Raw genomic sequence first — 11,230 nt, 5'->3', positions numbered from 1 at the left:
CGGCAAACAAATTTACGAAAGCGAGCTAGCCCCACCTAAAATAATATAGTTGGCCCTGCAAAATCGCAGAGCTAACTCCCGCTCGTCTCAAGAATTTATCGAATTATGTTGAAGTACTTAACGACCTGGAGTCTGTGCATAAAGACTAACTGTGTGCAAAATATGGAACATATGTATGGTTGTGAGTTTATTTTCTACTGCAGCATATTCGATCGATCATAACAAAGACATATCACGCCTAAACAGACCTGAATGCCTATCGGATACATATGTATGTTACATATGTCAGGTTGCATATTATATTAGTATTCACAACGTGTAGACGAAGGACTGGAGGAGTATTACATTACCCTGTTGAACTTCGACACCTGGCGTGCTTTTCAGGCCTCCTTGTAAGATTTAGAAAGAGGCGATGGCAGAGGGTATCCGAGATGTTTCAACCATTTCCGACGATCATCGAAATGATTCTACTTGTGCCGAAGAGAACGGTCTCATGAGTTGGTTTAATCCCGTTGCGCTCTTCAAACTCTTCAGTACTTCTACTAGGTAAGTAGCTTCAGGGGATACATTGTGAAATATTGAGGGTTAGACAAACAGAACGTGAAAAAACGGTATTCATGAAGTCATAAACAATAAGATATCAGTAATAATAATGATGATAATGATAATGATAATAATGATTGAAGTAATAATGTTAATGATAATAATATCAATGATAACTATATTAAATAATGAGAATGATACTAATAGCATTAATGTATGGCAGTAGCGGAGCCGGGGGGGGGGGGGGGGGGGGGCGGGCCCGGGGGGCCCGCCCCCCCCCCCCCCTCCTGGGAAAAAAAAACGTGTAAAAACACGTTAATTTAACCTTTTTTGGAGATGCCCCCCCCCCCCCTGGCGCTCAAGGGGGAGGGGGTGCGTTTTTTTCAAATTTTCGATGGCCCCCCCCCAAAAAAAAAAAAAAAAAAAAAAAAAATAGTACTCCCTACCCGTTATTTTTTTCCTTCCTCAAAAGAAATACATATTTGTACATTATAGTGCCTTTTGAATATACTTATCATTCCGCCATTTATAGTTCTACAGCCATTGAGAATGAAAGAACGGACAACGGAGCTGTTTCAACGTCGGATGACCACGGATTACAGGAGGTAGGCTATGTATTAGACCATGCAAACAAGCTAGTATATATTATATTCGTAATACACTTATTAAATAAAATAATTGTTAGAGATCATAACTTCATTTTGAGGCCTTCAATTGCCCCTCTCTCAACCCCCTGCATACGCCGTTCCCACCCCCTCTTTCTCTCTCTCTCTCTCCCTCTCTCTCTCTCATTTTATGAGGTATTTTTCCGATATCGACCTAATTTTATATAGCTCAGAAGCCCGGCCCCCCCACTCAGAGGTCGGAATGACCGCATGCGTGTTGCCAAAATGTCCGGTAAAGGGGTACTTTTCGTGCGACAAAGTCCGGCCCGAGAATTGTAAAAAAAAGGGGTGTATTTGACTTTTCACCCGGAGATTTCTTTAAAAAGGGGGTGTTTTCTTTTTTTTCTCATCTCTTTGGACTCCTGAGAAATTATTCCGAATTTAGGGGGGTATATTGAACATTTTTCCTGATTTAGGGGGGTCTCCAAGGCAGGAAAAGCCCGCGAAAAGCCCGCGAAAGGGGGGTTCGGAAATGTTGGCAGTTCTCAGATAGGGGGTGCTTTCAAAAAGAGGGTACGAGCATATGCGTACCCTAAATAACACTGAGTGGGGGGGGGGGGGCCGGGCTCAGAAGAGTTATCGCAAAAACGACGTCGGCCAAAGTAGTTTTCCGACCATTTACTGAACTACTTATTATTATTCCCAACTTAGTTCATACATTGATGCGATGTCGGCCCGACGTCAACTTATAAAGATGTAATATTAGGTCAGAAAATTACTTTGGCCCATCAACGTCATGATTCTTACCATTTTCTGACAATTGGCATCAGCTTTGTGATGTCACAATTTGGTCGGATTTATGACGTCGGTGCGATGTCATTTTCCCGATTATTTACCGAAATACTCGGTTTTACTGGGTTTTCTTTTACATTGGCGCGATGTCGGCCCTGCGTCAGTATTTGAGATGTCATTATTTGGTCGGATTATGAACGTCGACCTAACGTAAATGTCCGATCGTTTTAATACCGACCTATACTTGATTCTATTCTAGTTGCTATTCTTCCATTCTGTAGTACCAATCATCACTTTAGATAAATAATTACATAATAAAAAAGATGATAATACTACTAATACAAAATATTTCAATTTGCGTTTTCGTGAATTTCTTCCATCTTAGATGACGAAGGCACTTCACCAGGTTAGAACGTGCTGGAGTCAATTGATCTTTGAGACGCCAAATGGCAAGGTCACCCTCAAGACCTCGCTCATGGAACAACTTCAACCTATGAGGCCAGATGACAAAACATATCGTAATGATCTTGAGTTAACGGGGATTACCCTTATCAATCTGAAGAACAGCTCCGATCCCCTTTTCCAGTCACTAGGTAATCTATTATATGAATTGTGGTTTATTAATTCAATTCAATTCAATTCAAAGTTTATTCAACACTCTTCATAAAAACATTTAAAACATACAAATACATAAAGGCATTATAAAAAAATAAGAAAGTGATAACAAATTACAATGGCAATTTATAAGAGCATTTGGGATAGGCAGAAAGGAGGGATTCCTTATATGAAAGCCTACCCCTAATATCACACATAAAGGGGAAAAAAGAAACAAAAACAAAAGAACAAAACAAAAAACAAAAGACATACTAAAACATACTATCATGTACGATCAGAGTAAAAAAAAAGTGTCAAACTTGCCCATGCTATTAATATTGATTATTATACTTATTTAACAGAAATTGTTTATATTAATTTTAAAAAGATTGAGAGTTTTGCTCCTTTTTTTGGTGCCCTACTGGCTCTATAACGAGTTGAGTAGCATTCCACCTGACTATTATCTTTAAAGGGAACATGCAGGTTTGAAATAAGGGGATGGCGACACAAAAAGACAAAAACCTGTTTGCTACCAATTTATATGTTGATATATTATCCGATTTTATGATCGAGAAGCCATGATTTTGCATAATATTGCATTTACCTTTTTCAACTGATTTATTACGTTAACTTTCAACACTTTATAATGGCACTGTATGTTTTCTCGTGCATTTTGATTTCGATATATTTGTTCTTTTTTGCGATGACAGACACAACATGACCAAAGAAAACAACAGTGACAAAATTAATTCAATGCTAAGATTAGTAACCCTCGACACCTTTATGACGTGCCATGTTTTCTCAAAGGAATCTACCTTTTCGTTTGTGCTTATTCCTTTTCTGATCGGCAATCAAATGACTATGTTATGGTTATGTACAGAACGGATGTTGTCAGAGGACCAGGAGTTTTTGACAGTGTTCGTGAAGGCTTTTCATGCAACGCTTGAATGGTCGATCACGGAGTCCGACATTAATCTCCTGTACGTCGAGGTACTACGGATATTGAATGAGGTTAGTTACCGTCATGGATTTCAATGTGTGCCATTACTATTATGGAATTCCAATTCATGATCATGGATAAAAAAAAAATCCTTGGTTGTTGAAACTAGTTGAAGTTTTAGGGGGGGGGGGGGTATCACGCTGCCCATGTTCCACTAACATTTCAATCCGATGCTTTGCTTCAGCTTTTGTTCAAAATCTGATTTTAAAAATAAATTAGTAGAATACGGTTCAACGAAGATGGTACTTTGCGAGAATATAGATAAAGTGAAGTTTGAGGATGGGGGGGGGGGGGGGGGGATCGTATTCGGGGTCTTAGCGTGGGCCTAGCTATTGAGGTGCCACTCGGATCATGGAATGGGTGGGGCGGTCTTACTGGGAAAATATAATGGGAAATAGCAATGGCGTCGAGTGATTCGAACGGTGCATAGGGTCCATCTACTCATACGTTTGCTTCAATCTCTCACTTTTTTCTCACTCATTCGCTTTTGCCTTCGCTTTTTTGTGCCATTTGGTTCGGGGAGCACGTGTCCATGGGCCACGCCACTATGACTATAGCTGTTACCAAGTTTTTTGCTTTTCCTTGTAATGGTTCAGAAGCTAGATGCAAAGAAGACAACATTGATAAAGACAGCTCAATTCTTCTACTGACGTATTTGCGTTAAACATTGTACTCTGAATTTATTTTGTAAAAAAATAGCTTCGCTTCATATTATTTTCTCCTCCTTTTTTTCAATTTCTTACAAGATCAATGAGAAAAATGGGTACCCGGTGTCTCGTCGCTTGTTCTGGCTCCAAGGCCTGGAATCTAGTCCACATTTACCGGTGACCTACACCAGTACGCCCGGAATACCACGTCCGGATCCAAGGTTAGAATCACTCCACTTTTTTTAAAGAGAAGCTTGACTACTGGTCAATGTCAAAAGTATGTGTTAGCTTTTTGTTGTTGTTTGGTTTAGGTTTGGGATAACATCACAAAAGAATATATACCCTGAAAAGGATTTTTCTTATCCTAAATATGACAAGTAGTAGCTATTAAAACAATATGGACCAACACAAATGTGTGCAGTCCCGTAATTTCCATTTCTGTGTGCAGAGGATGTGACATTCAGCGAGACTTGGTAAATTGTTCATATTTTGGCGTGTGCTATGTATTATATCCAGACCTTGTGTGTCCAGACAGGTTGTGCACACGCAATATTTCAAAAATCTTATGGTAGACAATATTATTAAGGACAAATATGTATGATGGTTAGAGCTAATTGATGCATTCATTTCGTTAAATCCAAAGGGAAAGTTAGCGGCTTTATTTTTGTTAAGCGTCCGGACACACAACCCCCTCATACCTACATGCACAAATTATATGCCACATTATCCACCTTTTCCGATTGCATCACAACGGGCCTTTTTCCACAGAGATAGTAGAAGATATGACTGTAATGTCGTATCACGTATAAATAAAAAGGTTTTAGCACGTTTAGTAAGTTTTTGCCGTTGCGTTGAACCTTCTGCTTTATACAAAGAGAGAGTGGTTTGCATTTTAATTTTATGCATTCTTTTAAAATAAATAGGCCTTCACGTTTGTTGACGTACCTTTTCTACTCAACGTCAGAACAAAATGGAAGTACGTGTCTCTTGAAGCTGGTCTGATCAAGGTGAGAGATTGTGCTTACTATACATTTCGGCAATTTGAGAATATCATACAAATTAAACATGCGACGAAAGTCAATTGTCGATCATTACAAGAATTTTTTTATATTTTTAATTTGCTTATACATATAGGTTTTCATTTTTTTTATATGCTAATATATTTTTTGTTGTTATGCTATGTTTCTTCCTTTTGTGATGGATTTGCTTTTATGAATATTTTCATGCTTTTAATTCGTTTTATCATTTGTGTTGTTTGTTTGTATTTGTTGTTTGTTTGTCTGTTTATCGTATGTTTACTTTTGTGGGTTTCGTTTGTGTGCTTGTGATACAGGACCGAGAAATGTTGAATTCAGAAGAGAACGCTATCAGGCGACATATCTATGAGACGATATGTGCCGGGGACAAGCTCAGTTACCCATCATTCCAACATATTATCTTCAGTTCCAAGTGGAGCGAGATAATATCGTGCAGTCGGCGCTGGAAAATGTCGAGAAATACTGGGACGATTCGGATTCAAACTCCGTCTGGCTCAAACCTTTGAAAGTAAACTTTGAAGGGGAGTATGCGATAGATGTTGGTGGCCCCAGTAAGGTAAACATGGACTTTTAGATTTGCACGTCGACATAGTGGACTGCTACGTGTGACGTCATTTTATGGACGTCACACGTGGCAGTCCACTATGTCGACGTGCAATTCTAAAAGTCCTTCATATAACATGAACACGGTGAACATTTAAGCCTCTTTCAGATATGATGCGGCAAAACCACGGCGGGTGTCTTTAGGATAACGTAAAGTGTAATACGTTTAAATTTTTTGTATTTTATATTATCACATAGATCAGTGAATACGCCCAAGTCTTTTGTTGCGCGCAGTTGCCATTCATGTACATTTATAACAACAACAACAAAAAAAAAAACCGCCGCGATTTTTATATTCGACTATTCACCGCGCCATATCTGAACAGGCCTTTAAGATTCTTTCAGATTAGTGTCGGTAAACCCCTGAAACAAAATAAATACGCCATGCAGGTTTCTTTCTAAAATGAACATGAATAGCAACTGCGCGCAACAAAGGTCCCACGTGAATGAGCAGTGTTATAAGACAGGAAATGTGAAGCGTACATACCACTTGGAATTATCACAAAGAAAATAAAAGAAGAAGAAAACAAAATAGGAAAGTTCGAAGCATGATTTGAAGTACTCCAGACTAAACATGTTGAAGAAAGAAAAATATAAAAGTAGAGCAAGGTATGGGTACCATATATCCATACCATGAACAAACGAAAGCATCTATGAAATAAAAAAAAATACCCCTGAATGCTGTTATTAAAGTATAAGGGCAAATAAAAGATCTTTTGACATTAATGTCTGATAGTACGTCACCATGTATTGTAGAGTTTTGAATATAAATTGACATAAAAATCTGTCTTTCCACTTTGGGACTGATGAAAGTTTTAATAGAATTAGCCCATAATTATTTAAACTGAATTACAATAATTATGCTTCGATTATATTTCTGCAGGAATTCTTTCATTGTCTGTTCTCCGCCTTGTTGGACCCAGACCTTCACATATTTCGGAAGATCGATGATCATGCTGTTTCTTCAAACGTGTGGTTCAACCCGGTATGGAAATTTAAAATATCTTACTTTTTTTCTCGATACCCTAACTAATGCTCCTGCGACGTTTGACTCAGGGCTCTATTTGGTCAGGGATATGGTGTTAGTCTTAAGGTTCCAATAAGCCACTTCCGAGTTTCTATCTGCGAATGGGCATTTGTACAAAAATCAAATACAAAAACATAACAACCCCCCCCCCTCCTCGCATAAAAACAAACAACACACAAACAGACGAATACTGGATATTTGCTCATGAAAGTAATCATTACTCATTTATTCATCAACGGTACATTCTATGGAAAACAGGGGGAGGTGTTTCTTTTCGAGACAAAACCAAAAGATATTCACGTAGCATCTTTATCACTTTGGCAGTGATTTTTCTAAAAATGTAAAAAGTGGGACTTCTCCATGTTGAAAGGACCTGTGGATAGTTGGGGTCAGTTGTAAAAATGCTATCTCAGAAGTTTCTTATCGCGTTATATTGTGTCAGGTATAGGACTGAAATTGTGTTTTAGGTTATGTTAAGGGTTGGGATTAAGGTTACGTTTAGTGTTTGGTGCTGATTGAAGTTCAGAGCTCGCTTAGTGTAAAAATGATGATCGCGGAGCAGTTGGCGCCGGAACACGTATTGTACACCGGGCTCGTACAACCCTTTTCCTGCATCTTAATTCTTGTAAGTATTCCTTACTCTAAGAAAGCATAGAATAAAACATAATAATATTACAGTCCAGTAATCAATAACAAAATAATCAAGGTATTTCTTTTTAAGAAGTCATTTCGCGATGCTCATTACATTTTATAGCGATACGATATTAGATTAAATATTAGATATACATAACTAAGTCGGATGTTATTCATTTGCAGTTTTGTTTACATCCAATGCATATATAGTTGAATTCAACTGTAACTTATAGAACAGCTCATAATAATTATGAGTATATAGAACTACTAGATATACTCACAGCGGATACAACATTGCAGCTAGAAAGGAGACTCTCTCTAAATTTCAGAAACGTTCTTCGTCTTCTTCGTTTTCTTCTTCTTCTTCTTCTTCTTCTTATTTTTCTTCTCCTCCTCATCCTTCTCTTTCTAATTCTTCCTCTCCTCTTCTACTTTTCCTCTTGTTCTTCTTTCTTCCTCTTTTTTCTTTCTTCTTTTCCTTCTCCCTCTTCTTCTTCTTTCTCTTCTTCTTTTTGTTCTTCTTCTTTTTTTTCCTTCTTGTTTTTCTTCTTCTCCTACCTCTTCTTCATTCGTGTCCACTAAAATTTGTTTCACAATTAATCCACTGGTTTAAATAGAATTTGTCATCGTTGTATTCTTGCAGGAGTATCTGGATTATAGCACCTTGGAGAAGATCGGTCTCCTCTTTGCTCTCTTAATCTTCAACGAAGCTGTTACTACCGTGCCTTTCCCTGAGCAGCTCTACGAGAAGCTGCTTTCAAACAGGTATGAACCGGTCGCAGACAGATGAAACTGGATAAATCCGGATGATACTCTCTAAAACAAATTTTTACCAAATTTGGGGACACATTTTCCCTAATATTGGGTTAGCTTTTACTTAAAAAAACATTTACAACAAAAATGAAAGAACAAATATAACATAATAACTTCGATCTTACTTTTGCACCCTATATTTTACAATGAAATAATTAATCTCTCGATAGAGACCCTGAAGCTATTGATCTAGAGAAAATGGACCAAGGGTTTGTTAAACAGCTTCGTGAAATAGAGGCGGAGAACGTGGAAGCCCTGGATTTGGACTTCGAAGAACTCCGGCCAGGGGACGAGAATGTCCCCGTCACGAAGGAGAATTTGTAAGTCCGAGATTTAAAGTGATTCCGAAATTGTAATACCTCGAAGGTTCATAATTCATAAGGTTGGTAATTCCGAAAATGGAATAGGGTTTATATATAATTCCCAAGCTTCATAAATAAAATATAGAACAATGTATCGCTTTTTTCACGGAACAATGAACCTTTGAAACAACGAACATTCCGAATAGCCGTACGCTAAAAAATGTAAGGAATTATCAGAGAAGCACCTACCTCCCTGGAATTATGAGCCTCCTTGTATGGTGAAAAATTTGTGCTTAGGAATGATAAATCTCTTAGGAATTGTTAACCTATAGGTATAACGAACCTTTATTAAAAAAAACAACGAGTGCTTCTCGATTAAAACGTGGGTGATCCTCCATATTTTCCAGTAACAAGTTTGGGGTTAGGGTTGCAATTAGATTTGTTATGTTATATTGAAGGTTAGCCAAGTCTTTGGTAGAGAGTTGAAGTTATGAATACTATTACGAATCAGTAGAATACTGACAGCTGTCTAGAACAATTGTCATACTAGTAGAGCATGCATCACACAATCTGATGTCCATGCATTGTTTATGTTCTTGCTGATGACAAAAATCAAAATTTACTAGGTATACTGAGTCGAATTCAGGGGGTCCTTTAGTAGTTGTAATATTTCTATATGCCCTATCCCATGTTTTGGACGGTATGTCAAAAGCGAAAACGTTATGAATGGCACTTTTGCCGGATTGTATATATTCATTTCGTTTTTCGGTGTAATAGGGAACTGTACATCAAGGAAAAGATGACCAAGCGGTTAGCCATTCCTCAGCTTGCGGCCTTTACCAAAGGATTCAACAGACTAGCCTCCATGACACCTCTCATGAAGACTATCTTCAAAGCAGAAGATCTGAGAGACGTCATCCTGGGTGAAGAATTGGACTGGAACGCTTTCAGATTGGTAAGACTTTGCAATGGTTGTTTTTTAAAGCGACGGCTGAGTTCCTGTAAAGATGAAAAGTTATTTGTGAGTTTTCTCAATCCTCTTTGGCATTTTTGTAAGAATGTCGTAGTAGAAATATCCCCTAAACAAAGACAGGATTGCTCTTTAAATGCCCTCATATTGATGATGGGAATTTACCATCCCCGTGCTACTTGTAACTACGCTATTATTATATGGGACAGCAAGTAAACGTTTCATGTATGTACCCCATTACCTTGCAGGTTGTTCGGTACCTATTGTTACTCATACCCGTATACCGGTACATATTTGATTAATAAATATGGTAAACCGGTACCTACCATCATATACAGTAGTAAATACGTTTTATGTACTTGTACCCATTACGTTTCCGAATTTCCGGTCAACTATCAGTTGACACCGATATAAGGTACCTATTTTCATACCGACAACTAAACGTTTCATGTACTTATCGATTACCCTGCAGAGTGTCTATTACTTAGATCCCTACTGCGAGGACCACAAGGTCATCAAGATGTTCTGGAAGGTGTTTGATGAATTTGAGGAAAACGACAAGAGACAATTCCTCAGTAAGAAATACGGAAAACAAAGCGTCTAACCAGGGATACTCACATATCCCTGGTCTAACTGTATATCTCTCTCTCTCCCTCAATTTCTCTAGATACATAATTCCTTTCTCCGTCAGACCCATGTCTCTCTCTCTCTCTCTCTCTATCTACCTCTATCTCTGTCTATTCTCCCTCCTGATATCTTGAAACTCATAAGTTAACTTAAGATGTCATAAATACATGCAAACCTGCCTTTATAATAATCATATGTATAGAAACACCACCTGCCTACTGGGACCACTTTTTTAATTTCACTTGAATAGTGTTTCTCATTGAAAAATGTACTAAAAGAACCTGTACATAAAGACCACTTTTATAGTCACCCTTGAGATGTCTTTACATACAAGTTTCACTGTAGTATACTTTCATATTGTTAAAGTAGTTGATTAAGCTTCATGTAAACCCTTGATATTATTTGCTTCTTTCAGAGTTCTTGACATGTGCTGACCATGTTCCTGTTGGTGGCTTTGTTCGCTTCCCTGTGAGACGATTGGACAACAAAGCTGACAAATACCTAGATCCTGACGAGCCCAACAAGTACCCGGAACCCGGTAATCTAATGCCAGAGGTGATGACCTGCAAAGATTTTCTGTCCATGGATCTACCAGAGTACGAGACCGAAGAGGATTTACGTTTTCGGCTTAAGATGGCCATTGAGACCAGGGGGTTTCACTTGGAGGTCGAGGCACCACCTTGTGTCTCTGCGACGGCGCCTTTTCCCGAACCATCAATATTGCAGCAGGCCGTACAAGGCGTCGTGCAGCTTCTGTTCGGTGGAAGACGCTAGTCCTAGGTGCTGGATTTGTGCTTTTTTTCCCCTCCAAAACACACACGAGAAAAAAAATTGAGGGGGATTTGACCCCCCCCCCCCCCCCCCCCCCCCCCCCCCCCCCGCGTACGCGCCTGGTCTATGATATGGTGTAATATTGAAGCCCTAATAGAAATTGCGCTTCAAAATGGTCATAAAGTGCCTACAAAAAGAAAAGTAAAACTCTTTAAGTGACCTGTTTTACCATTCTCATTTTTCCCCTTTAGACTGTAGTGTTATAA

The 11,230-nt window shown here is 38.5% G+C and overlaps 2 protein-coding genes across 2 annotated transcripts; both read left to right on the top strand.

Annotated features, from left to right (window-relative positions):
* The first annotated feature begins 224 nt into the window (after nucleotides 1–224).
* On the top strand, nucleotides 225–5,581 carry LOC105444950. Its single transcript, XM_030973762.1, has 7 exons — nucleotides 225–546; nucleotides 1,076–1,148; nucleotides 2,326–2,533; nucleotides 3,415–3,545; nucleotides 4,281–4,402; nucleotides 5,105–5,188; nucleotides 5,515–5,581. The coding sequence occupies exons 1-6, from the start codon at nucleotides 413–415 to the stop codon at nucleotides 5,181–5,183; spliced, it is 747 nt and encodes a 248-aa protein (XP_030829622.1). The 5' UTR covers nucleotides 225–412; the 3' UTR covers nucleotides 5,184–5,188; nucleotides 5,515–5,581.
* LOC592660 (ubiquitin-protein ligase E3A) lies at nucleotides 5,559–11,023 on the top strand. The gene is made up of 7 exons (XM_030973761.1): nucleotides 5,559–5,774; nucleotides 6,705–6,806; nucleotides 8,125–8,246; nucleotides 8,465–8,614; nucleotides 9,374–9,551; nucleotides 10,039–10,141; nucleotides 10,609–11,023. The coding sequence occupies exons 1-7, from the start codon at nucleotides 5,574–5,576 to the stop codon at nucleotides 10,965–10,967; spliced, it is 1,215 nt and encodes a 404-aa protein (XP_030829621.1). The 5' UTR covers nucleotides 5,559–5,573; the 3' UTR covers nucleotides 10,968–11,023.
* The last annotated feature ends 207 nt before the right edge of the window (nucleotides 11,024–11,230 follow it).

Source organism: Strongylocentrotus purpuratus, unplaced genomic scaffold (genome assembly GCF_000002235.5).
Source record: "Strongylocentrotus purpuratus isolate Spur 01 unplaced genomic scaffold, Spur_5.0 spur5_scaffold_7, whole genome shotgun sequence".
Lineage (NCBI taxonomy): Eukaryota > Metazoa > Echinodermata > Echinoidea > Camarodonta > Strongylocentrotidae > Strongylocentrotus > Strongylocentrotus purpuratus.
The sequence above is the reverse complement of the archived record's forward strand: the minus strand, read 5'-3'. Positions and strand labels throughout refer to the sequence as shown.

Bases quoted from the DNA above. Each gene is read 5' to 3' on its own strand.
- LOC105444950 (XM_030973762.1), top strand. From the start codon at position 413: ATGGCAGAGGGTATCCGAGATGTTTCAACCATTTCCGACGATCATCGA. The intron at 1,149-2,325 runs GTAGGCTATGTA...CTTCCATCTTAG, and splicing joins ATGACCACGGATTACAGGAG to ATGACGAAGGCACTTCACCA. The intron at 3,546-4,280 runs GTTAGTTACCGT...ATTTCTTACAAG, and splicing joins TACTACGGATATTGAATGAG to ATCAATGAGAAAAATGGGTA.
- LOC592660 (XM_030973761.1), top strand. From the start codon at position 5,574: ATGTGCCGGGGACAAGCTCAGTTACCCATCATTCCAACATATTATCTT. The intron at 8,247-8,464 runs GTATGAACCGGT...ATCTCTCGATAG, and splicing joins GAGAAGCTGCTTTCAAACAG to AGACCCTGAAGCTATTGATC. The intron at 9,552-10,038 runs GTAAGACTTTGC...ATTACCCTGCAG, and splicing joins ACTGGAACGCTTTCAGATTG to AGTGTCTATTACTTAGATCC.